The 25,368-nt window shown below is 38.8% G+C and overlaps 1 protein-coding gene across 7 annotated transcripts in view; it reads left to right on the forward strand.

Annotated features, from left to right (window-relative positions):
* The window catches only part of PDS5B (PDS5 cohesin associated factor B), a 258,856-nt gene extending 233,691 nt beyond the window's left edge, over positions 1–25,165 (forward strand). For 4 of the 7 annotated variants that reach the window (XM_079779314.1, XM_079779316.1, XM_079779317.1 and 1 more), the window contains exons 32-35: positions 6,261–6,703; positions 6,794–6,904; positions 18,970–19,108; positions 21,089–25,165. In XM_079779314.1, coding sequence (XP_079635440.1) covers positions 6,261–6,703; positions 6,794–6,904; positions 18,970–19,108; positions 21,089–21,124 — 729 coding nt within the window. In that variant the 3' untranslated portion in view covers positions 21,125–25,165. The remainder of the gene's footprint in view (positions 1–6,260; positions 6,704–6,793; positions 6,905–18,969; positions 19,109–21,088) is intronic. The other 3 variants (XM_079779318.1, XM_079779320.1, XM_079779315.1) reach the window with 2 other exon arrangements.
* The last annotated feature ends 203 nt before the right edge of the window (positions 25,166–25,368 follow it).

Raw genomic sequence — 25,368 nt, forward strand, 5'->3', positions numbered from 1 at the left:
AAGCAGCTGCTGCGGCCGCGTGCGCTGCCGCCGCTGTTGTGGCTGTAGTGCCTGCACCCGCGCACCGCTGCCGCCCGACCCGCTCCGCCCCGCCCAGACTTTCCCTCTGGCAGCCACCTTGCTTTCCACTTTTCCTCCCTCTTCCTTCTAAGTTGTCTTCAGTCTTCACTCCTCCCTCCCTCAGCGTATGCAAATTAACCGCCATCTTTGTTGGGTAATTTGCATACTCGCCCTGATTGGCTGGTGGGCGTGGCTTGGGCATAGCGATGGTGCGGTCAATTTGCATATTACTATTTTATTAGGTAGGATGAGAGTTGGTCATCATGTGCTTGGAAATGCCTTAGTGGAAGAAAGCTTATAATTTCTCTCATTTATTGGAAACATCAGCTAGGCCATCCCTATCCACATGCTGCTCCTCCTTATCCCCTCAAATTTGGGAAACGTGATTTTGATTACTTCTTAATATTTTTTTATTCTGTAAATTCCATATCTAATTTTACCTTAGGAAGTAATGCAAAATACAGTCTCTATTTTTTATTGAACAGTTTTGAATTTCTGTCCTTTTGGAATTTATTTGTATAATTATAATGAAGAACTTTGGCTGTCCTTTGTGCAACATTGCATTCATTTTCAAAAGTTTTAGAAACTTATTAATCTAGTTTCAACTGAAATATCCTCAGAGAGGTGAGAATTATGAGACAGAAGTTTAATTTTAATATCAATAAATCATAGTGAAAGAGTACTGTCTCCCTTGCTATTCCTAGCTTCATATTGATATTAAATTGCAAAGGAATTCTCCATATATATTTATATTCAAAATTATAGTTTTGCAAGTAACATTTTCCTGCTCCTCGCCTTAGTTTTATACTCCCTTTGCTCTTAAAACAATGTAGTGCAAAATGAAAAAAGAAATTAGAGAATGTAGTGCCTTAGCAAAATAGATTAATTTTATGGTATTCTCAAGAAAGCAGGCATTGGTTTCATTTTTACCACCAACCTTTTTCAGAGCATAAAGGAATTAAGTCATCCTTTTAGATCTTTGGACATCCAAATGAATTAATAGCATTTAAAATTGGAGATGACACTTTAAATTTAGTTATAATGTATATTTCTTTAATCTTCCCATCTCTGAGTGACAACAGTTCATTTTTAATTATATAAAAGAAAGAGAGAACTCATGGGACATAGACAATAGTGTGGTGATTGTGGGGGTGGAGGGGAAAGAGGGCATAGAAGGGATAAATGGTGAAGGAAAAAATAAATTTAAAAAAAAATTAAAATAAAAACTAAATATAGCCAAAACCGGTTTGGCTCAGTGGGTAGAGCGTCGGCCTGCGGACTGAAAGGTCCCATGTTCGATTCCGGTCAAGGGCATGTACCTTGGTTGCGGGCACATCCCCAGTAGGGGGTATGCAAGAGGCAGCTGATCGATGATTCTCTCTCATCGATGTTTCTAACTCTCTATCCCTCTCTCTTCCTCCCTGTAAAAAATCAATAAAATATGTTTTAAAAAAAACAAAACTAAATATATACTAACAAATTAAAACCAATCATTTGTAGGTCTTTTTTTCCTTGGAATGTAAGGATAATATAATGCTTTAAAAAATCTCTTAATATGTTATAGCATATTAATAAACAGAATAAGAAAAACGCTAAAAAGGGAATCATAGATCATGCCAAAGAAGACATAAATTTTTACAGATGAACTTTTTATAAACTAATACCAAAAGGATAAATCCTTAACATGCTAAAAATTTTGTCTATTTAAATTAGTAGTGAATGATTTAGTTGAAGTTATTCTTCTTAATGGCAAAATACTTGAAACATTCTTATGAAAAGTCCGGAACAAAACAAGCAACCTGCTGTCACCACTATTATTTAAAACTAGGGGCCTGGTGCACGAAATTTGTGCACTGGGGAGGGGTCCCTCAGTCCAGCCTGCCACCTCTCACATACTGGGAACCCTCAGGAGATGTCCTACAGATGGCTTAAGCCCGCACCCCATTGGGAGCGGACCTAAGCCGTAGTCTGGCCTCCCTTTGCTTGAGGCAACTGGGCTGATCAGGGGAAGGCGCCAGCCCCATCACCCTGCTGCTGCCAAGGTATTTTCATCAATACAAACTCCAGTCCCTTCACCATGAAAAAATGACAACTTTCTTTAAGCATTTTCAAGATGTGTCTTTCATAGGATATGACATTTCTTTCTTTATTTTTCTTTTTATCCTCACCTGAGGATATGTTTCCATTGATATTTTCCCCTTCCCTCCAATCCCAAGCTCAGCCCCTTCCCAAGCCAAAAGCCTCCTCCCCAGGCTTTAGGCTTGGGAAGGGGTTCCCTCCCCCCAGAACCTCCAATCACAGGCTCGGCACCTCCCCAAGCTTAAAGCCTCTGCCCAGGTTTAGGCTTGGGAAGGGGTTCCCCCCAGGACCTCCCCACGCCTAAAGCCTCCACCCCAGGTTTAGGCTTGGGAAGGGTCCCCCCCCCCCGCCCCCAGAACCTCCAATCACAGGCTCGGCACCTCCCCAAGCTTAAAGCCTCCGCCCCAGGTTTAGGCTTGGGAAGGGGACCCCCACCTCACCTCCGATCACAGGCTCGGCCGCTTCCCAAGCCTAAAGCCTCCACCCAGGCTTTAGGCTTGGGAAGGGCCCCCCCCCCCCCCCAGAACCTCCAATCACAGGCTCGGCCCCTTCCCAAGCCTAAAGCCTCTGCCCAGGTTTAGGTTTGGGAAGGGGTTCCCCCCAGGACCTCTCCAAGCGTAAAGCCTCCACCCCAGGTTTAGGCTTGGGAAGGGGCCCCCCGCCCCTCCGATCGCAGGCTTGGCCCCTTCCTAAACCTAAAGCCTCCGCCTTATGGCCGGCTGGGAGTGACCTGTGTGCCGTGGAGGTTCCCCGGACCCAGGTATGTATGCAAATTAACCGCCATCTTGGTTGGGTTAATTTGCATAGTCACTCTGATTGGCTGTGGGCATAGCTAAGGTATGGTCAATTTACATCTTTCTCTATTATTAGGTAAGATTGTACTAGAATGTTCATTTCAAGAAGACAATGAAATAAAAGTCAAAGGTTTGACAATGAATAAGAAGAGAAATTTATTTTTATTTTTGTAATATCTTAGAAAAACTAGAGAAGTAATTGAAAAACTAAGAGGTTAGCATGGTGCCATGTATCTGTTTATGTATGTATGTACATAACTAACTTCACTCTGTTGATTTTACTTTCTTTAGCTATACACTTGGGGGAAAGTGGATTGACTTCACCACAATAACCATACAACAACAAAATTAGATAGAGAGATGGCAGACAGAAAGATCTAAACGTGATCTTAAAGAGAAATAGAACCTTTGTGAAGAAAATATCAAAACTGAGAAACATAGACAACTTAACAAAGAGAAGACATGCTATGTTCCTTCATAGGAAAAATGAATTTAAAAGGTGACAGTTTTGCCCCAGCCAATGGGGCTCCATTGGTTGGGCATTGTCCTGTACACCAAAGGGTTGCCAGTTCAATTCCTGGCCAAGGCACATGCATGCCCAGGTTGCTGGCCCAATCCCTGGTGTGGGGTATACAGGAAGAAGTTGATCAATGTTACGCCCTCGCATCAATGTTTCTCTCTCCATCTCCTGTTTGCTCTCTCTAAAAATCAGTAAACTATTCCTTAAAAAAAAAAAAAGACAATTTTTTCAAATTAATATATAATTGGCCCAGCCTGTGTGGCTCAGTGGTTGAGCATCAACCTATGAACCAGGAGGTCACAGTTTGATTCCTGGTCAGGCCATATGCCTGGGCTGGGAGCTTGATCCCCAGTAGGGGCTTGCAATAGGCAGTTGATCAATGACTCTCATCATTGATGTTTCTGTCTATTTCTCTCTGTCCCTTCCTCTCTGAAATCAATAAAAATATATGTTTTATATGTAACTACAATTCTAGTGTGATTTTAAGTCCATGTGAAAGAATAAATGGATTAAGAGGAGTAAATCATAAGATCAACCCAACCAGATACATAGTTATAATTAGTAAAATATTGTGCTGCTATTTTAATAGCCCCAAAACATTACTTTTTTTAAAACACAATAAAGAATAAAGGAAGCCCTAGCCGGTTTGGCTCGGTGGATAGAGCGTCAGCCTGCAGACTGAAGGGTCTCAGGTTCGATTCCGGTCAAGGGCACATGCCCGGGTTGCGGGCTCAATCCCCAGTGGGAGGCGTGCAGGAGGCAGACAATCAATGATTCTCTCTCATCATTGATGTTTCTAGCTCTCTCTCCCTCTTCCTTCCTCTCTGAAATCAATAAAAATATATTTTTTAAGAAAAGAATAAAGGAAGCATTACAAATCAGTAATTTTGAAAGAATTGAATGTCTCTTTGGGAGTGGAAGTAGGAAAAAGCAGTTTAGAACCTCATCTCATATCCTATTCTAAAACAAGGTAAAAAATAATGTCTGACTAGGCTGCCATAACAAAATACTATAAACTGGGTAACATAAAACAGTAGAAATTAATTTTTTCACATTTTTAAAGATTGGAAAAGTTAAGATCAAAGTTCTGACCAATTCAGATCCTGATGACAGCTTTCTTCCTGGTTAGCAGATGGCCACTTTCTTCTTGTGTCTTTACATGATGAAGACATATATAGAGAGAGAGAGCTCTCTCCTGTTATCTCATAAGGTCACTAATCCCATCATATGGGCCTCATCCCACATGACCTCATCTCAACTAAAGTACCTCTTAAAGGCCTTATCTCCAAATACATCACATTAGAGGTTGTGGCTTCAACCAATGAAGTTTTTTAAGTTTTATTGATTTTTTTTACAGAGAGAAAGGGAGAGGGATAGAGAGTTAGAAATATCGATGAGCGAGAAACACCGATCAGCTGCCTCCTGTACACCCCCTACTGGGGATGTACCCGAAACCAAGATACATGCCCTTGACTGGAATTGAACCCAGGACCCTTCAGTCCTCAGGCCGACGCTCTATCCACTGAGCCAAACTGGTCAGGGATGTAGAGACACAATTTAGTCCATAACAAATAGTTAACAAAATCTTAAAATATGCAGAAATGTAAAAGAATATAGATTAAAACACTAAGACTCCAGAAAACAAATGGAAAAGGGCATAATACCAATGACATAATTAGGCAGTTCACAAATAGGAAATGCACAACTAATTAAACATTTAAAAATTACAGGTAGATCATTTTTGTTTTCAATGATTTTTAAGAATGTAAATTGGTACAAACTTTGGAAGTTAACTTATTACTATAAACTTATATATTTGTGTGTTTTATATTGTATGTGTATATGGAGAGCATTATACATGTTCATACATACTATTCTTCGTTTCTTTGGAGAATTTTCTCAGTCTCTATCTGCTGGTAAATGCATAAGTTCTCCAAATGTAAACTAGGATTTTATTTTAAACTAGAGGCCTGGTGCACAAATTCATGCATGGGTAGGGTCCCTTGGCCTGGCTGGTGATTGGGGCCGATCAAGGCCAATTGGGGCTGGCCAGCGGGGGGGGGGGGAGGGGGCAGCGGGAAGAGACCACGGGAAGTTGGCTGTGGGAGTGCACTGACCCACCAGGGGGAAGCTCCTTCATTGAGAGTCTGCCCCCTGGTGGTCAGTGTGCGTCATAGTGACCAGTTGTTCGGTCATTTAGGCTTTTATATAGAGAGATTTGAAAGTCACTGATTTTTAAAATTATTTTCGTTACTGGGATAAAGCAGTATCTTTGATTCAGAAATGTGTTCAAAACTCAATAAATGTTTAACTTTTATATTTTGCAACTTCTGTTTATAAAACAAAAATAGTCCTTTTATGATATGTAAAGCATGATATAGAACATAGATATTTTATGTCTTACTATATACTGTGTGATAAAATTAGAATTACTCAAATTGTATATCAAAACTGATCCATTATACTTTAATATAGTCATCTATTATTCAAGCATTGAATTAGAATTTTCTTTTTATGTGCCCTTCATTAAAATTTATAATGTAATAAAATAGTGGTCTTGAGAAGTTTCCATTTGAGGCTTTCTAGCTTAAGTAAAAATAAACGAGTACCCTCTTATCCCAGATAATGTTTTAAATTATAAAACTAATAAAAGCAAGTTAAGTTATGGTTCTGATATATTTAAGAACTCTATACTTTATTTAGGTACATTTTTATGACAAAAGTGTGTAATAGAATTTTTTTGTTTGTTTCATTCAAAATATGCTTACTAATAGTTTTATATTTGAAATTGTGATTTTTATTCCTAGTCTGAATTGGACAAACCTAGAAGCCGGAAAAAAACACCAGCCACTGATTCAGAAGAGAAATTAGGTATGGATGACCTGACTAAATTGGTACAAGAACAGAAACCTAAAGGTAGTCAGCGTGGACGGAAGAGAGGCCATACAACTTCAGAGTCAGATGAGCCGCAATGGCCTGAGGAAAAGAGACTCAAAGAAGATTTGTTAGAAAATGAGGATGAACAGAATAGTCCACCAAAAAAAGGTAAAAGAGGCCGACCACCAAAACCTCTTGTTGGGGGAGGTACAACAAAAGAAGAGCCAACAATGAAAACTTCTAAAAAAGGAAGCAAAAAAAAATCTGGACCTTCAGTAGTAGAAGAAGAGGAAGAAGAGGAAAGACAAAGTGGAAACACAGAACAGAAGTCAAAAAGCAAACAGCACCGAACTTCAAAGAGAGCACAACAGAAGTAAGTATGTGTAACTCTAAACTGCATATATTTAGTTACTATATTATAAATCATAATTTGATGCTATCCACATTTGGGTCTTCCCCAAAGCAGAGCAGAATCTCCTGAGACTAGTGCAGTTGAATCCACACAATCCATACCACAGAAAGGACGAGGAAGACCATCAAAAACGCCATCACCATCACAACAAAAAAAAAATGTGTAAGTTGTAAATAATGTTAAATTTCAAACCAATTTCAAATTATTTTGCAGAAGTTTATAAATTTTTAAATATACATAGAGCTGCATTTAAATGCCACATATTTAGCTCCAACACACTAGGTAAGGTAAAGTTTTTATATACTTACCTAGGTGATTGATATTCCAATTAACCCTCTAGTAACTTTTGTACATTTTTACAGGTTTTAGGAAAATCTTTATGAATACCAAATAGTATATTATTTCCAGTACAGATTTTATGGTACCTTACGAGGTGTTGATATATTTTTAAATAATCATAGCATATTGACCTGGTTGCCTTATAATTCCACACTACGATTTTTCTTCCTGTCTTTCCTCAGCGGCTTTTTAAAAAAATAGCTTTTATGCTTTTGCTTTTATTCTTTGAACTATGTAGGAAAGTAACAGGCATTATTTTTCTTTTCTTTTTTTTTTAATATATTTATATTTTATTGATTTCAGAGAGGAAGGGAGAGAGAGAGAGAGAGAGAGAGAGAGAGAGAGAGAGAGAGAGAGAGAGAGAGAGAGAAACATCCCTGATGAGAGAGAATCATGGACCAGCTGCCTCCTGCACGCCCCCTACTGGGGATGGAGCCCACAACCCAGGCATGTGCCCTTGACTGGGAATCGAACCCGTGACCTCCTGGTTCACAGGTCGACGCTCAACCTCTGAGCCACACCGGCCGGGCGCATTATTTTTCTTAAATTACATCCATAGAAATTATCACATGCAGATCTCAAGTTTTTGATGTTTTGATTTTGTTTGTTTTAATCAAATTAATACATCTATATCCACAGATAGTTTTGGATGGTCACACAGTCACATATTTATCTGAGAGTTACAATAACAGATTTGTATCCAAAATTTTAAAGTGATAGAAGAGTAGTTATGCTGTAATTTGTAAATTTTGCACTTTTTCTTCTCAGTTATTTAAGTGGAAATAGAATGGCATGTCTTCGTTTAGTGAAGAAATCCTCAGTTTTTCTTGGAGTGATTCTATTATATAACTACATCAGTGGCTTGACTTTTCAGAGTTGCCACCACACTTTGGTTAGTTATCTTAGAAGTTTTTCCTATTCCTGTGTATTCCACAGAAAGAGGAAAAGTTTCCTGAGTGTATAGCCAGTACTTTATGCCTTCTTCCATTTAATTTTTCCCTCAGGTAAAAAGTAAAGGTAAGTACATGTTCTCGGCAGCTTCATTATGTTTTGATTCAACCATGGAAAATCATTGGTATTAACAAAGAATTCTTAAGTAATGTTAAATTCCCATGATTAATTTTATAACAAGGAAATGATGGCTCATAACTTTATTTATATTTGGGCTTAAATTATTATCGTGTTTCTCATAAAACTACATAAGTTCTCATATGAATGTTCTAAAACAAACAAGTATTTATTTTTAAAAATCAATACAACCTGGTTGGCGTGGCTCAGTGGTTGAGCATTGACCTATGAATCAGGAGGTCATGGTTTGATTCCTGATCAGAGCACATGCCCAGTGGGCTCAGTGCCGTGTGGGGTGTGCAGAAGGCAACCAATCATTGATTCTGTCTCCTTCTCCCTCTTCCTTCCTCTCCAAAATAAATAAAAATATATTTTAAAAATAAATAAAGAGAACGTCAGAAAAAAAAAAAAAAAAGATCATTACAGCCCTGGTTGGTATATCTAAGTTGGTTGGAGTGTTGCTCCATACATCAGAGGGTACTAGGTTCTATTCCCAGTTGGGATATGTACCTGGGTTGTGGGCTCAATCCCCAGCCCTGGTCAAGGTGCATGTGAGAGGCAACCAATCAATGTTTCTCTCACATTGATTTGTTTCTTTCTCTCACTCAGTTTCTCTCTCCCTCTTCCCTTCTCTCTAAAATTCAAAGAACATATCCTCAGGTGAGGATTAAAAAAAAAAAAGTCAGTACAGACAGAGACTCTTTATTCTGTTTTAACAGCCTATCTTCTTTTCACTAGGAAGCTTTGTTTTTAGAGCTGTTAAAATAACATTACATTTGCCTGTTTTTCTTCTGACCTCAGTGGAATTAAGAACCATTGTATCATTTTCTGTGTAATTCCTGTATTTTCTTCTGTTAATTCTGAAAAACTAAATCAAGTTTAAAAAAAATAATACATGGGGAGATCCAAGATGGAGGCAGAGTAGGTGAAAGTTACACTTACCTCCTCCCAGGACCAAACTGGAATTACAATTAAATTACAGAACAATCATCCTAAATAACCTGCTGAAGAGAAGTCATAACCAAAGACTTAGAGAAGAAGCCACATCAAGACTGGTAGGAAGGACGGAGACACAAACAAGGCTGGCTCTGCTCCTACTATTGGCAGCTGAGGTTCCAGAGGCATATCTCAGCTGGGGGGGCGGGGGGGCGCGGAGTCCCTCTGAGGAAAGAGGGTTCTCAGCCGCATGCCAGGCACCTCAGCTCAGAGCAACAGAACCAGGTAAAGGGGTCCACATAAAATGTGGTTGTGAAAATCAGTGGGTATTCTCTCTGCCAGGGAGAGACAATTCTGCAAGAAATCCAGGCTCCCTTTTAAAGGGCCAACCACTCACCCTTGGTTGTGGTAGAAGTAGGGCAGCTCAGAGATGACTGGCGTGTGAGGAGAGACTGAGTTTTGTGCCTCCACAGAAAGAGCTAAAGAGACAACTGCCAGGATACCCTGTGCTCAGTCCCTCTCCCTCATAGCCCACAGATTCCATCTTTCTTGGGTGTAGCAATCACCTCCATATGGCATCAGCCTGGAAGAAAGCAAGAGCCCCAAACTCCTGCTCCCTGTCACCCCTCAGCTCATACCCAGAAGAGGAATCATCTTCCTGGCCACTGGTGTCAGAGACTGAGTTATCTGGCTCTCGGAAGAGGGCCAGTCCCTGTACCTTCCCTCAAGCTTGACCAGTGCCATCCCCTCACAGGAGATCTAATAGCCCACCCTCCCAACACGCAGGTTCTCCAGGAGGTCCAGGCAGAATGTGGGACAGGCTTGAGCTGTGTGGCTTTATGACAAGGGACATTTTTTCCTCTCGTACCCAACCGGTGCAGAACCTTCCTTCACACAATAAGATCTTGGTCTGTTTGGGCCTGATAAATTCTGCTGGCCTCACCCTGACAACTCCCTGAGACCCTGCCCCACCAAAAGGTCTGTAGGTACTGGACGAGGGATAGCTAGACTCGGTATGCCTTAGGACATTTGCTGAGTGGCCTCAGACCCAGCACTGACTTCAGGTTTGAACCTGTATCAGTCTTGTGAATACCACTCACTTCTACCTGGTCACTCATTAAGAATCTGTCTCAATCAACTTGAGTATGGCCAGAGGTTCTTTTATTTACTGAGCCTAACAGGTAGGCAACTGTTGGATCTTGGGGTGCCTTGGGCCTTTTCCTGCCCTGCCACCATGTATGATGCTGGTGTAAACTGGCCTTGGTGCACACTATGGCCCCTCCCATGCACTTCCAGGCCCAGAAGAGGTAGCTACAAACTGCATAACATTGTAGTTCCAAACAGGTAGCCCAAGGCCAGTCTAAGGCCGTATCTGACATTGACCTACACCAGATTCCCTCCCAAGAGGCCCCAGAACCAACACACCTGGTGGTGTGCTGCAAACCACATCAGAGACAGGACCCAATTAGCTCCACAAGTGGCACATCCAAAGGAGGATCTCAGTGGGAACTAGATACTGCTGGGATGAATTCCATTTCATGTGGTCAGCACCCTCACAATAGCTCAGCTGTGGTTGGGTTCAATCCTCAGTGTCAGCCAGCCTGAGGGTTGACCCACACTTGAAGGGGCCAACGGCAATCAAGACTTGACTACAATAGGAGGCCAACAGCAATCAAAACTCTACAGCACCAACATACTCCACAAAAGGAGCATCAGGCTTTGGTGATAAGGAAGACTGTGCCACTTTGCTCCATAGGACACCTACTACACTAGGCTACCATTCCAAGACTGGAAGATACAGCAGATCTATCTAATACACAGGTAAATACAGAGAGTCGGCCAAAATGAGGAAACAGAAACATGCCCCAAATGAAAGAATGGGAGAAAGCTCCAGAAAAAGAAAGAAATGGAGGCAAGCAATCTACCTGACACAGAGCTCTAAACAATGGTTATAAGGGTGCTCAAGGAACTTGGGAGAAGAATAGATGAACTCACTGAAAATTTAAAGAGATACAAAGCATAAAAGAGGACATAGAACCCATAAAAAAGAACCAGTTAGAATGGAAGAATACAATATCTGAAATGAAGAATATACTAAAGGAATAAACAATAGGTTGAATGAAGTAGAGGACCAAATCAGTGATTTGGAAAAACAAGGTAACAGAAAACACCCAAACAGAGCAGCAAAAAGAATTTTTTAAAATAAGGATAGTTTAAGGGACCTTCAGGACAACATGAAGCATAGCAACATCCACATCATAGGGTTACCAGAAGGAGAAAAGATGAGACTAAGGGATTGAGAATCTGTTTAAAGAAATAATGACTGAAAATTTCCCTAGCCTGGTGAAGGAAAAAGACACACAAGTCCAGGAAGCTCAGAGAGCCCCAATCAAGATGAACTCAAAGAGGCTTCACACCAAGACAGACATAAATAAAACGGCAAAAGTTAAAGAAAAAGAGAGCCTTAAAAGCAGCAAAACAAAAGATGGTTACCTACAAGGGTGATCCATAAGATTGTCAACTGATTTCTTAACAGAAACATTTCAGGCCAGAAGGGATTGGCACGAAATATTCAAAGTGAGGAAAAGCAAGGACCTACAATCAATACTGTTCTACCAAGCAAGGCTGTCATTTAAAATTGAAGGAGAAATAAAGAGTTTCCCAGACAAGAAAAAGGTAAAAGAGTTTGTTACCACCAAATCAGTATTACAAGAAATATTAAAGAGTATTCTTGAAGAAGAAAGCAGAGAAACATAGTTATAAAGAATAAAATGGCAATAAATTCTTATTAATAATCACATTAAATGTAAATGGCTCATATGTTCCAACCAAAAAACATAGGGTATGATTAGAATAGAATAGAATTAGAACATGACTCATATATATGCTGTCTACAAGAGACCCAGCTCAGAATGAAAGATGCACACAGACTAAAAGTAAAAAGATGGGAAAAGATGTTTCATGCAAGTAAACATGAAAAAAAAAGCTGGGGGAACAATACTTATGTGAGACAAAATAGACTTTAAAACAAAGGTTATAGTAAGATGCAAAGAATGACACTACATAATGATAAAAGGATCAGTCTAACACAGGAGCACCTAAATATGTAAAGCAAATATTGATGGATAAAAAAGGAGAGATTGACAATAATAGTTGTAGTAAGGGACTTTAACACCTCATTGACATCTTCCAGTCAGAAAACAAGGAAACAGAAGCCTTAAATGACACACTAGACCAGGTGGATTTAATTAATATTTTAGAGCATTTTAACCCAAAGCAGCAGAATATACATTCTTTTCCAAGTGCACATGTAAAATTTTCTAGTATAGACCATGTAACAGGCCACAAAACAAACTCAGTGATTTAAGAAGATTGAAATGTCAAGCGTCTTCTCTGATCCCAATGAAATGAAACTAAAAATCAATTACAAGTGAAAACTGGAAAACACACAACATGGAGTCAAAATAACATATTAATAAACAATGAATGGGTTAACAATGAGATCAAGGAAGAAATCAAGAAGACAAGTGAAAATGGGAATACTAGTACAACAACTGGAAATCTATGGGGTACAGCAATGCAGTTATACAAGGGAAAATCATAGCCTTACAGGCCTACCTCAAGAAACAAGAAAAATATCAAATAAACTATCTCACTTTTCACTTAAAGGAACTAGAAAAGGTAAACCAACAAAGTCCAAAGTGAGTAGAAGGAATGAACTAATAAAAATCAGAATAGAAATAAAATTAGAAAACAATACAACATATTAATAAAACCACACTGGTTCTTTGTAAAGATAAACAACATTGATAAACCCTCAATCGACTGAGTCATCATAAAATGGACACACACACAAATTCAAAAGATTATAAGAAAATATGAAAAACTAAGTCTACAAATTGGACCATCTGGAAGAAATGTTTAAATTCCCAGAAGTATACAGTCTTTTAAAATTGAATCAGGAAGAAACAAAATCTGAACAGACTGATTATAACTAATGAAATAAGAAGCAGTAGTAAAAAACAAAAAAACAAAACAAAAACCTTCCAACAAACAACAGTCCTGAACTGGATGGCTTCACAGGTGAATTTTATCAGACATTCAAAGAAGAATTAATACCTATCCTTATGAAACTATTCCAGAAAATTCAAGAGGAAGGAAGATTCCCAAGCTCATTTTACGAGGCCATTTTATCCTAATTTTAAAACCAGATAAAGACACTACAAAGAAAGAAAATTATAGGCCAATATTCCTGCTGAACATAGATGCTAAAATCTCCACCAAAATATTAACAAATCAAATTCAGCATTGCCTTAAAAGGGTAGTAACGTTTTGGTCAAGTGGGATTTATTCCTGGGATGCAAGGTTGATACAACATCGGCAAATCAATTAAGATAATACACCACATAAACAAAATGAAGGATAAAAATCATATAAATAGATGCTGAAAAAGCATTTATTGTAATCCAGCACCTGTTTATTATTTAGAAAAAACTCTCAGCAAAGTGGGAATAGAGGCAACATACCTCAGTTTTGAAGGTGACAAACCCACAGCCAACATTACACTGAAAAGGGAAGAACTAAAAGTGTTTCCCTTAAGATCAGGAACAAGACAAGGATATCCACTTTCACCATTCTTCTTCAACAGTATGAACAGTCATAAAAACAGATGTGTATAGATGAAAGCCCAGAAACAAGCCCATGCCTGCATGGTCAATTAATATTTGACAAAGGGAGCAAGAACATAAAATGGGATAAAGACAACCTATTCAATCAATTGTGTTGGGAAAATTGGAGAGGTACATGCAAAAAAAAAGAAAGAAAGAAAGAAACTAGACCATCACCTTACATCATATACAAGAATAAACTCAAAATGGATTAAAGACTTAAATGCAAAACTGGAAACCATAAAATAGAAGAAAACATAAGCAGTAAAATCTTGGATATTTATCTTAGGAACTAGAGGCCTGGTACACAAATTTGTGCACAGGTGGGGTCCCTCTGGGTGGCCTGCAGGGTTTGGGCCGAAACCTGCAGTCCAATGCTGCCTGCAGCTCCTACCTGCCGCTCCTGTTCATCCTGGCCCCATTGTGCCTGCTGTGGGCTCATGCCCAGTCAGTCCCGGATCAGGAGAGGCTGGCGCTGCCACAGCAGTGCTCACCAGCCATGAGCCCTGCATCTGGCGCCCTCCCAAGGGGAGTGGCCTGCTGAATTGGGCTGAAACCGGCTCTCTGATATTCCTCCGAGAGGTCCCGGATTGCAGGAGAGCACAGTTCAGGCTGAGGGACCCCACCGGTCCACGATCGGACCATTGGAGGGCTCCGGGGCGTGTCTGGCCCATCTCGCTCAGTCCCAATCAGCTGGACCCTAGCAGCAAGGTAACCTACTGGTCAGAGCATCTTCCCCCTGGTGGTCAGTGCACGTCATAGCAACTGGTCAACGCTCTGCCCGCTGATGGTCAGTGCATGTCATAGCATGTGCTTGAGCAGCCTTAGCATATCATTAGCATATTATGCTCTGAATGGTTGTTGTCTATTTGCATATTACCTTTTTATTACATATGATTATATAGGACTAGAGGCCCAGTGCACGAAATTCGTGCACGGGGGGTTGGGGGCGGGGGGTCCCTCAGCCCAGCCTGCACCCTCTCCAATCTGGGACCCCTCGAGGGATGTCTGACTGCCAGTTTAGACTGCCGGTGGGATCGGTCCTAAACAGGCAGTCGGACATCCCTCTCACAATCCAGGGCTGCTGGCTCCCAACTGCTCACCTACCTGCCTTCCTGATTGCCCCTAACTGCTTCTGCCTGCCAGCCTGATCACCCCCTAACCACTCCCCTGCCAGCCTGATTGATGTCTAACTGTTCCCCTGCCAGCCTATTTGCCCCCAACTTCCCTCCTCTGCCAGCCTGGTCACCCCTAACTGCCCTCCCCTGCAGGCTTGATCGCCCCCAACTGCCCTCCCTTGCAGGCCTGGTCCCTCCCAACTGCCCTCCCCTGCTGGCCATCTTGTGTCCATATGGGGGCAGGATCTTTGACCACATGGGGGCAGCCATCTTGTGTGTTGGAGTGATGGTCAATCTGCATATTACTCTTTTATTAGATAGGATAGAGGCCTGGTGCATGGGTGGGGACCAGCTGGTTTGCCCTGAAGGGTGTCCCGGATCAGGGTGGGGGTTCCCTTGGGGTGTGGGGCGGCCTGGGCAAGGGGCCTGTGGTGGTTTGCAGGCCGGCCACGCCCCCTGGCGACCCAAGCAGAGGCCCTGGTATCTGGGATTTATTTATCTTCTACAATTGAAACTTTGTAGCCTGGAACGGAGCCAAGCCTTCTGCTCACTCCATGGCGGCAGCCATTTCTGTTGGGATTTATTTATCTTCTATAATTGAAACTTTGTAGCCTTAAGCGGAGGCCTGGGCCGGCCAGGGTTTACGGAAAGCTTGGCTTCCTCCATCGCCGGGGAAACCCAAGCCTCCCTCCTGCTCTCTCCGTGGCCGCAGCCATCTTGGTTGGGTTAATTTGCTTACTCGCTCCTGATTGGCTGTTGGGCGTGGCTTGTGGGTATAGCAGGGTGATGGTTAATTTGCATATTACTCTTTTATTAGATAGGATAATTTTTTCTGATATAGCTCATTGGCAAGGGAAACAAATGGGACTGCATAAAACTAAAAAGGTTTTGCATAGCAAAGGAACCATCAACAAAATGTAAAGACAACCTACTGAATGAGAGGTCATTTTTGCCAATAAGACATCTGATAAGGGGTTAATTCAAAATGTAATAAAGAAGTTTCAAAACTCAACATTAAAAAAATCCAGTTGAAAAATGGTGAAAATACCTGAATAGACAGTTCTCTAAAGTAGACATACAGGTGGCCAGTGGACATGTGAAAATACGCACAATGTCACTAATCATTAGAGAAATGCAAACTTAAGAGAGTGAGATATCATCTCACACCTGTCAGAATGGCTATCATCAGTAAGTCAACAAACAAGTGTTGGCAAGGATGTGGAGAAAAGAAATCTTCATGCACTGCTGGTGGGAAAGCAGATTGATGCAGCCACTATTGAAAACAGTATGGAGTGTACTCAAAAATTAAATGTGAAACTGCCTTATGACCCAGGAATTCCACTTCTGGGTTTTTGTTCAAAGAAACCCAAAGCACTAATTCAAAAGAATATACGCACCCATGAGTTCATTGTAGCATGATGTAGGATATGGGACAACCCACATGCCCACGCAAAGGTGAGTGGGCAAAGAGCATGTGATACAAATACACAATGGAACATTACTCTGCTGTGAAAAAGAAGGAAATCTTACCATTTGTGACAGCGTGAATGGACCTAACGGGTATAATTCAGAGAAATACCATAGGATTTCACTTCTACGTGGAAACCAAAGAGCAAACGAAAAAAGGCTAAACAGATTCATAGACACAGAGATCAGACAAGTGGTTGTCATTAGAGAGAGAGGTTTTTTTGGGGGGGAGTGGGAGGTGTGGAAAGGTTGAAGAGATTAAGAAGTACAAATTGGTAGTTTCAGAATTGTCACAGAGATGTAAAGTATAGCATAGGCAATGCAGTCAATAATGTATTAGGGGGGAATTTGTAAAGTATAGGGTTGTCTAATCACTATGCTGTACACCTGAAACCAATATAAAATAAAAAATAATACTGAAGTTAAACTGGAATGGAAAATTTTTAAAATAAATAAAATATTTAAAAATGCTTGGTTTTAGCATGGATTGAACAATATGTCTTTTGGTGTTTTTTGTTTGGTTGGTTTTTGGTTTTAATTTATTGATTTTAGAGAGAGAGAAAGGGAGAGGGAGAGAGAGAAACATTGATTTGTTGTTCCACTTACTTACGCATTCATTGGTTGATTCTTATATGTGCCCTGTCTGGGGATGGAACCCCACAACCTTGGTGTGTTGGGAGGATTAACCAACTGAGCTACCCAGCCAGGGCTGAACAATATGTCTTTTGGATTGCTTATAGAAGTGGTAACATAATATTCTTTTAAAAAATAAATATTTGTCAATAGGGATACATTTTATTAAATGATGGGATCATATATTTTTTATTGCTTTGTATGTTTTAGAGAATACTAATTGCTAGGCAATAATGTAGCACAAAACACATGATTCTTGTCCTCCTGCAACTTAACCATGTAAATGGGCATGTAGTTGTAAAATAATCACATTTAAATATGAATTCTAATTTTTTATATGTGCCCTGCAGGAAAAACTTAGGCTGCTATAAGAATGTAATGGGAGAGCTGGGAAATCAGGAAAGTTTTCTCTTGAGAAAGTGTAAAGTTGATTCCTTGAGAATAGTAGTAATTAGACTGATGGAGTTCAGGGAAAAGAACATTTTAGGTGGCAGGATCACAGTATTTGAAGTTTATGAAGTGGGAAAAATATTGTCAAAATTGAAAGATGGCAAGAGTTTGCTGGGTTGTAGTTGTGGGGAATTGGGGAGTGGAAGGAGATTCGAAAGGAGAGAGGTAGGCAAGGATTGTCTGCAAGGCCTTCGTACGGTGTTAAGAGGTAGCTATCCCAGGGGAGTGACATATGCTGTGTTTACTTGTTTAAAAGATTACTTTGTTGGTTAAAGTTCCATACTAGTCGGGGATTTGGTATTGGATTCCAGGGACTCATACTGAGACAGGCTAGTGAGCCAGCACTAGGGAAACTGAGAAAAATAGTTACACAGCAATTTGCAGCCATCTAGTATATTCTGTCTATCTTCTCTAAACCAAGGACACTTAAGAGTAAATGGTTTAGCCCTGGTCAGTGTTATTCAAGTTAGAGTTTAGACTCCAGCACCCAAGAGTCTCATACCTGGTCAAGGGCACATACCTGGGTTGCAGGTTCGATTCCCAGCACAGCCAGAGGCAACCAATCACGTTGATGTTTCTCTCTCTCCCCTCTCTCTCTTTCTTCCCTCCCTCCTTCCCTTGCACTCTCTAAAAATCAATGGAAAAAATATCCTTGAGTGAGGATTAACAACAACAAAAAAGAGTAAATGGTTTACACTTTTCTCTAACCAGAAGGTAAATAGCTTAAATCACCCTACTGGAAGAGAGATAGCAGAAATCCAGTTATAGCCATTTGCCATCATACCCAAGGATAGGTAAAGTTAAGAGAATAAATCTCATTTCAGTACATAACCATTAAAAAAGAAAAAAAAAGATTACTTTGCTAAGAGAAGAACCAAGAGATGAGAATGTTTTGGAAATATGTAGTAGCATTAGAGGTGGATGAATTAGTGAATGGATTTGAGATTTCCTTATAAATCGAATCTTTAGGGCCAGATAAAGAATGGTATACTATTAAGGAAGACTGGATTTTCTGCTTTGAGCAGCTAAGTAGCTATAAATGCCTTTTACTATTTGGGAAAGATAAAAAAAAGCAGAGTCTGAGTTATATTTTTTAATTCCTTTATGGTGTTGGTCTCAGTCACACTTATTTTTTGTTACTTGGTAGATGTTTGTATGGAAAATGCTAGATTAAACACTGTTTTAGGGTTCAGTATATAAGAAAAATATTTCCACCCTGGCCAGTTGTTTGGACATTGTCCAGTGCACCAAAGTTTGCCCGTTTGATTCCTGGTAGGGCACATATCCAGGTTGTGGCTCAATCCCCAGTAGGAGGTGTGCAATAGGCAGCCTGATCAATGTTTCCCTCTCACATCAATGTTTCTCCCTCTTCCTTTCTCTCTAAAAATCAGTAAAAAATTTAAAAAAAAAAAATTTCTTCTTATAAGGTTATTGAGGATAAAAATGAAAATCTGAGAATTCATGAAATATTTAAAGCATTCCCTCTACTGAAATGTAATTCTGCTTAAGATCAGCATGTTCATTGTATCTTACATGTATTTTACTCTAGCCGTGCAGGACGCTCCAAACAAGCAGCCACTAAAGAAAATGATTCAAGTGAAGAAGTAGATGTGTTTCAGGGTTGCTCTCCTGTCAATGATGATATTCCACAGGAAGAAACAGAAGAAGAAGAAGTTTCTACAGTAAATGTATGTTTTTATTAAAATGCCGTGTGTAATAGTGATAACAGGAAAGGTGAGCCTAGGGTTTTTCCTGGGGCCATGTCTCACAATGCTGAAGATTGAGCTCTGCAGACCCGAAGATTTAAGCAAAAGTGTGGAAAATTTATTACAAGCAGATTCAGACTCCCCTCACGGAGAGGGGGACGCTAATAATGGGCTGCCCCCCTTAAAGCCTTGTAGTCCTGGGGTATATATTTGCTACAAGTCTACTCCATATCTACCTGTGTCTTCACCTGATTGATTCCCTCAGTTGTTCTTGCCCAGCAACGACGGACTGAACTTTCCCTGTTTCTATGTGTTCTTTCTCTGTTCCTATGCTGAACTTCCTGTTTCTATGCGTTCATACACGTTGTTGCTGCAGGCCCTCACTTGTTCTCCCATGCCTCTCTGACTTTGAGTCCAGAAACATTTTATTATTTCTGCTTTGTTGGTTTCTGTGATTAGGCTGCTCAAACTACCATGTCTGCCCCTGCCTATGTTCCACCTGCCTTTGTTTTCCACTGGACCCCTGCCCTGTCTGCCTGTGTTTCAAGTTAACCTTCTCAGTAGTATGGAATGTAGAAATAGGGTTGGTAAATATTTGGTCAAATCTTTTTAGCATTTGATGTTTCTTATAATTCTAAATATATATATATTTTTTCATTACTTTATAGCATTCTTTCATCTACCAGCTTGTATAATGCAGAAGACAATCTTTTATGGAAATCTAAAACTAAGTGAGAATAATGAATGTAGCCTAGTGCAAGTGCAAATGTCAAGTTTAAACTGATGTGAAAAAGAACAAGTACCAGTATGATACTGACACTTCAGGCATTTTTATACCTTGATTTTAGATATCTGTTAAATATACTATTATTTATGTTTCATTACTTTTTGTTTTAATTTCAAAGTAAAAACTAGAAATTAGTCAATCATATAGAATAAAATCATAGTTTTTACTAAAATCAGCCTTTGGAATTCATAACATTGGTAATTGACACTTTTTTTTACAAAAGTAGGAATGTGGAACTTCCTGAGGTACTTTTTTTTTATTTTTTAAATAATGAATTGTTTTGCCAGTTAACACATCTCAGATATTTTACTGTGGAAGAAATATAAACAGTTAATTAAGAGCTGTTCTCTTAATAATACTAATGCTGAATCTTTGGATCAGCTCAGCCAGCCATCTTATTTGAAAAATCAGTGTACTGTGATCAAGTCCCAGAGTTGATCCCTACTTCTCTGACCTATCTAAAATATAATTAGCTCTTCAATCTGCAGCAGAATTTATTTATGTTAATGGATTAACACTGCAGAAAAATATTCTGAATTGTGGTCTCAAGCTAGCTGAGCTTGATTCTTAACGGTTTTTGGGGGGATGTAAAAATAAGGTGAAAGAGTCTTCAATATCTTCATCAAAGAAAAACTATACTGTTAATTAAAATACTGTCCTTTTTATATTCCTCTTGTTTGAACTAAAGTTTTATGCTTTCAGTAGCTATTGCCAGTTAATGGGAATGTGTCTGAATTTTAGCTTACTTATATGTATTTGATAGTTGTTAGGATCTAAACTCAATAACTATTTTCCCAGAACGACAGCTATAAGTTCATAAGTATCAAATTTTGTCTTATCACAGAAATATAAGTAAAAAGATGACATTTCCAATTGATTTTCTTGCTGTCTACATTGACTTCTGATCATTTGTTTTTAAAATTACTAAATAGAAAATGAATGATTTTTCTCTTGCTATTCTGGGAAAAGCTATTTATGAACATTCAAATATTATAAAGTTCTAAATAAGTGATGCCAAGGCAGCAATTTAAAATAGGAGAAAGGGTTCAATGAGAGAAAAGCAAAGAAAATCAGGACCAAGTAAAAATAATGATTGGTTAAAAAATTATTATTATTGCTATGTCTAATAAATGTGTACCCATTTTAATTAAGCATTTGATGATTTTTCTTTTAAGGTACGGCGGAGAAGTTCTAAAAGAGAAAGGCGATGAACAAATGTAATTAATAATTTCTATGTGAACACTCAAAATATCATTTTTCATCAAGCTTGAGGCTGAATAAAACCTTTGATGCACAAAATGGGACTGCTGAAGAGTGGACAGTTGGACCTCCCTTTGATGACCTCATATATTTGTGGTCACACTTGAGCCATACGCATGGTGATAACATTGACTTGTGAAAGTGTAATTTGCTATGGCTATGTAGAAATAAACTAAAGAAGAAACTTGTAAATATATTTTTCCTTTTTTTTTTTTTTAATGTTTCTGACTTCTAGTGTGCTTGTATAGCTTTTATCTGTGGCTTTAAACTGACAGTACCCAACTGTTTATTGGATCTATTGCTTTGAAAAGAGTTTGTTAGGATAGATCTTAAGCAGTCATCTGTCAGTGTTTGTATTTGTATACTCTGCAGTTTTACTGTGAAAAAATTATTTTTCAACAAATGGTGTCATTTTCTTGATGTCACTATTGGTTGGAGAGTTAAATGGTCTCTTTCCCTTGTGTATCTTACCTAGTGTTTACCCCTAGGCACCCTTAACCTTCAGAGGTGCTAAATCATCTGCTATTACACCTGAACGATGCCTCTGATGGGAGGAAACCACACAAATTGTGAAATACTCCTGAAGTTGATTATTTTACACCTCAGTATTGGTCCCAGAATTTTCTGGCCTCCTATGGCAATGAAAATTTTAAGAAAAAGAGATTTAAATATTTTAATTTTAAAGAATGTGTTATAAAATAATGTACTGAAATCTTTATCCCATTTTATCATCCCTTTTCAGTTCATATAATCTACTGTATCAATAAAATTCTGTAATTTGAATTAGTTTTTAATAGTCTAGAATGTTATTGTGTATAGATATTTCCTCTTGAACATGTTCAGAAAGTGCAAATTATTACACTATAATATAAAATCTGATATATACAAATTAGGAAAGTTCCAGTTCTTCATAACAATGTAAAGGTAATCAGAAAGAAAAAAATTTTATTGATGCAGTGTGTCTTTATAAGGCTGTTCTTGAAAACAAGTGTTTTGTATTTTATAGTGAGTTGCATGTTTATGAAAAAATGCTAAAAATGGAATGTGCTCTTTTCTGTAAATTCATAGTTAGTCATAGTATATGATAGATTGCCCCATAACATAGTTTTCATTAAGAGTTTATTATTGTTTTTTATTTTGGAGCCAAAAACATTGTTTTGGGAGGAAGGACAAAGTGGGAGTGATATATCGAACTACATGAGCTACTGTAGTAGGTATTACAGTCTTACGAACTTTTTAAATGAAATTCCACTTTGTCCTGATTGGGAAAAGTGGAAATTTACTTGGATTTAAAGATGATCTTTTCTTTACTTTATTGTAAGCTGCAAAATTATAGAAACAAATTACATAAGGCAGTATACTTTTACAGTTTTGTAAACTGTATTTTGAACCAAACTTATAGGTTGTTACTTTATGTGTAGCTAAATTCATTTAGTATTTCAGGTGCTGTCCTTTTCTTTTTTCATGGTTAACATCAAAGAAAATCATATTCTAACTTGTTAAATTTATCACATTGAATAATGGAGCATTTTCATGTAACACACTATTATGTTTATGGTATGTTTCCAAGATTGGTGATAATAGATGAGGGATATAATAAAGAAACTATTTTGGAAAATGACATTTTACTATTTTCCAATGCATATCACAATTAATGTGATTATTATTTTTTTAGAGATTTCTTCATGTTAATGAAACTGCCTTTTATTTTTTAAAAAATGTTTTTATTTGTGTCTTAATCTCTCAATATTTAGCTATTCTTTATTTACAATAGTACTGACACCAGTGATTATGGGTGGCTGCTATATATCAAGGCAGCTAATGTTGGACCAAGATACATTGGTTTTTAAACATTTCATTAACTCAGTTCTCCCAAACACGCTGTTTCTATTCCAGCAGTACAAAGGCATGGTTATAAATCTATAAAATAAGAATAAGGGATAGCTTTGTATTTTTGTCATTGACTAAATTGCACCAGGAATGTTTATGGAAGTATATCTTTAAGACCATTTTATAAAACAACAACAACAAAAAATGATTGTGGAGGATTTTTATTTGCATGATCATAATTTATCAGATTTCGTTGTACATTAATTCTGTACATCAGATCACAAAAATGTTCATTGTAGATTCTGTTTAATGCCGATGACTCTGATTTTCTTACACATCTGTTCCCTTTTGGGAGAATTATGATGTATATTTTCCATTTTTCTGTAGAAAAATAGGTGCAATAATTATCAAAATTTTGTCCTGTGTCTTCATCTTAAGGGATTATCTTATTATGTTTAAACTTAACATTTCATGTACTAACATTTGGAGAGCCACATACCATAACTAAAGTAAAAAGTATAAAATACTAAGTGCTAACAGTGGTTAGCAAGCTCTTCAGTGATAATGTTCATTTTGAAATATGTACTGTAAAAAATTGAGAAAACATTTAACTCACTGTAACAAGTTCCATTATTAAAATCTTGTGATTCTTCAGTGAGATTATCTTGCTGCACTCTGTGGCAAATCCATTTAATCTACATTATAATAAAATTTTTTGCTGCAGTGCAACAAGAAGCTTTTTCAGTGATCTCCACTGTATATGTAAATTACAAATGTGGCTATAAAACTTGTTCCAGGTATTATAGGTTACATTCTGTATCATCTTACAAGTTATAAGTATAATTTTTAAGACTTCCTTTTTGCCCACTTGAAAAATGTCAGGAATTTAAGAATTTGTTTAATTTAGGTATATCTCCCTTACCATATAGTATTATGTCACCATAATGAACAATTGGTATTTAGATAACCAACTTTCAGACACATTATTGGATTTTCTGTGAAGCTGAATAAACATGAAAGCTACTATATAATTGTATTATTTTATTTATGTGAATCTATGTACCTACATATATTTAAATGTTTACTTAATGGTGAAAGGCAAATTTTGATGATTTTTAATTTTGGAGCCTTTGTTTTATAAGAGAAAATAATATTTCCCACTAACATTTTTTCAAACTTTTTATTTAAACTTCTCATGCAATATCTTGGCTGACAGATTTACTAAGTACTGTTTAAGTGAAAGTATTGCATAACTCAAGAAAATAAATGTATAATATAAACTTTAAAAGTAAGAACTAAGAAAAATTATTAAGGGCAGTTTTATTAATTTACTCAGCAAATATTTATTGAGTGTCTACTATGTGCTGGGCTAGTAGTGGAGGAATAAAGTTTGATCAAGATAGATTAAGCCCCTGCCCTTGGTGAGCTTACATTCTCTATAGGGATGGTGGGAGAATAAGGAAACAATAATCTTCCTAATATATAAAAACCCAGGGTCTGTAACGTCCAAAACAACTGAAGGCTCGACCAACGCCAGGCTAGGGAGCTGAGGGGGCGTGACTGGCCTTCAGACCGTGGGTGGCCCCTAGCCCGGGGAGGCTTCCTAGCCTAGGACGCTGGAGTCTGTTCTGGACCTAGGGCCGCACTTTCCCCATGAGCGACTCGGAAGCCGCCAGTGTCTTAACTGGCCAGTCTCCGGGAGGTTGGAGTGCATCCACCGTCCACCAAAAAGTAGGACCATCAAACCGTTCACAGTCTCAGTGCAGACACCGGTCCGTGGCTGACGGGGTGGAGGCCAGACCAAAACAGAACAGCAGAAACACCCTGCCCACCTCGGCGGGTGCAGCCGCAGACCACGCGGGCCTGGGCAGTGTAGAAAGCGCTACCTTCTCCCAGGTCCTGTGCTGGCACCGCAGCCTCACTCACCTTCAAGCTCCCCTGAGTCCTGACAGCAAAGTGTGTAGGGCATCCTGCAGGAGTTGTGCCGTTCTGGGTGCTTTTGCCCAAAGACACCCTTTGGGATGAATTCAGAGCCACATCTCACTTCCCATGAGACTGGAAGAACCATGTAAAAGGAATTCAACAAAAGCTTTCCACATCTCTGTTTATTCTTCTGAATCCATAAAACGACCTTAAAAAGAGCATTCGGGCCACCTAAGAGAGAATGCACTTTCTAGTCAGAGCATGCAGGATTCTTTTGCCCAACAGGTTAAAAGAAGCAGGGAGATGGCACAGTGGAAATGGCCCTGGTGCCCTAAGAGGAGACCGCGGGAATGGGGTTGCAGAAATTCCACAAGCCTCTTGCCACCTTCTCCTTTGCAAATCACACCATCCAGATCCACCAGGACTGGAGGCAACTGGGAGT

Source organism: Cnephaeus nilssonii (assembly GCF_951640355.1).
Source record: "Cnephaeus nilssonii genome assembly, chromosome: 8".
NCBI classification, from domain to species: Eukaryota; Metazoa; Chordata; class Mammalia; order Chiroptera; family Vespertilionidae; genus Cnephaeus; species Cnephaeus nilssonii.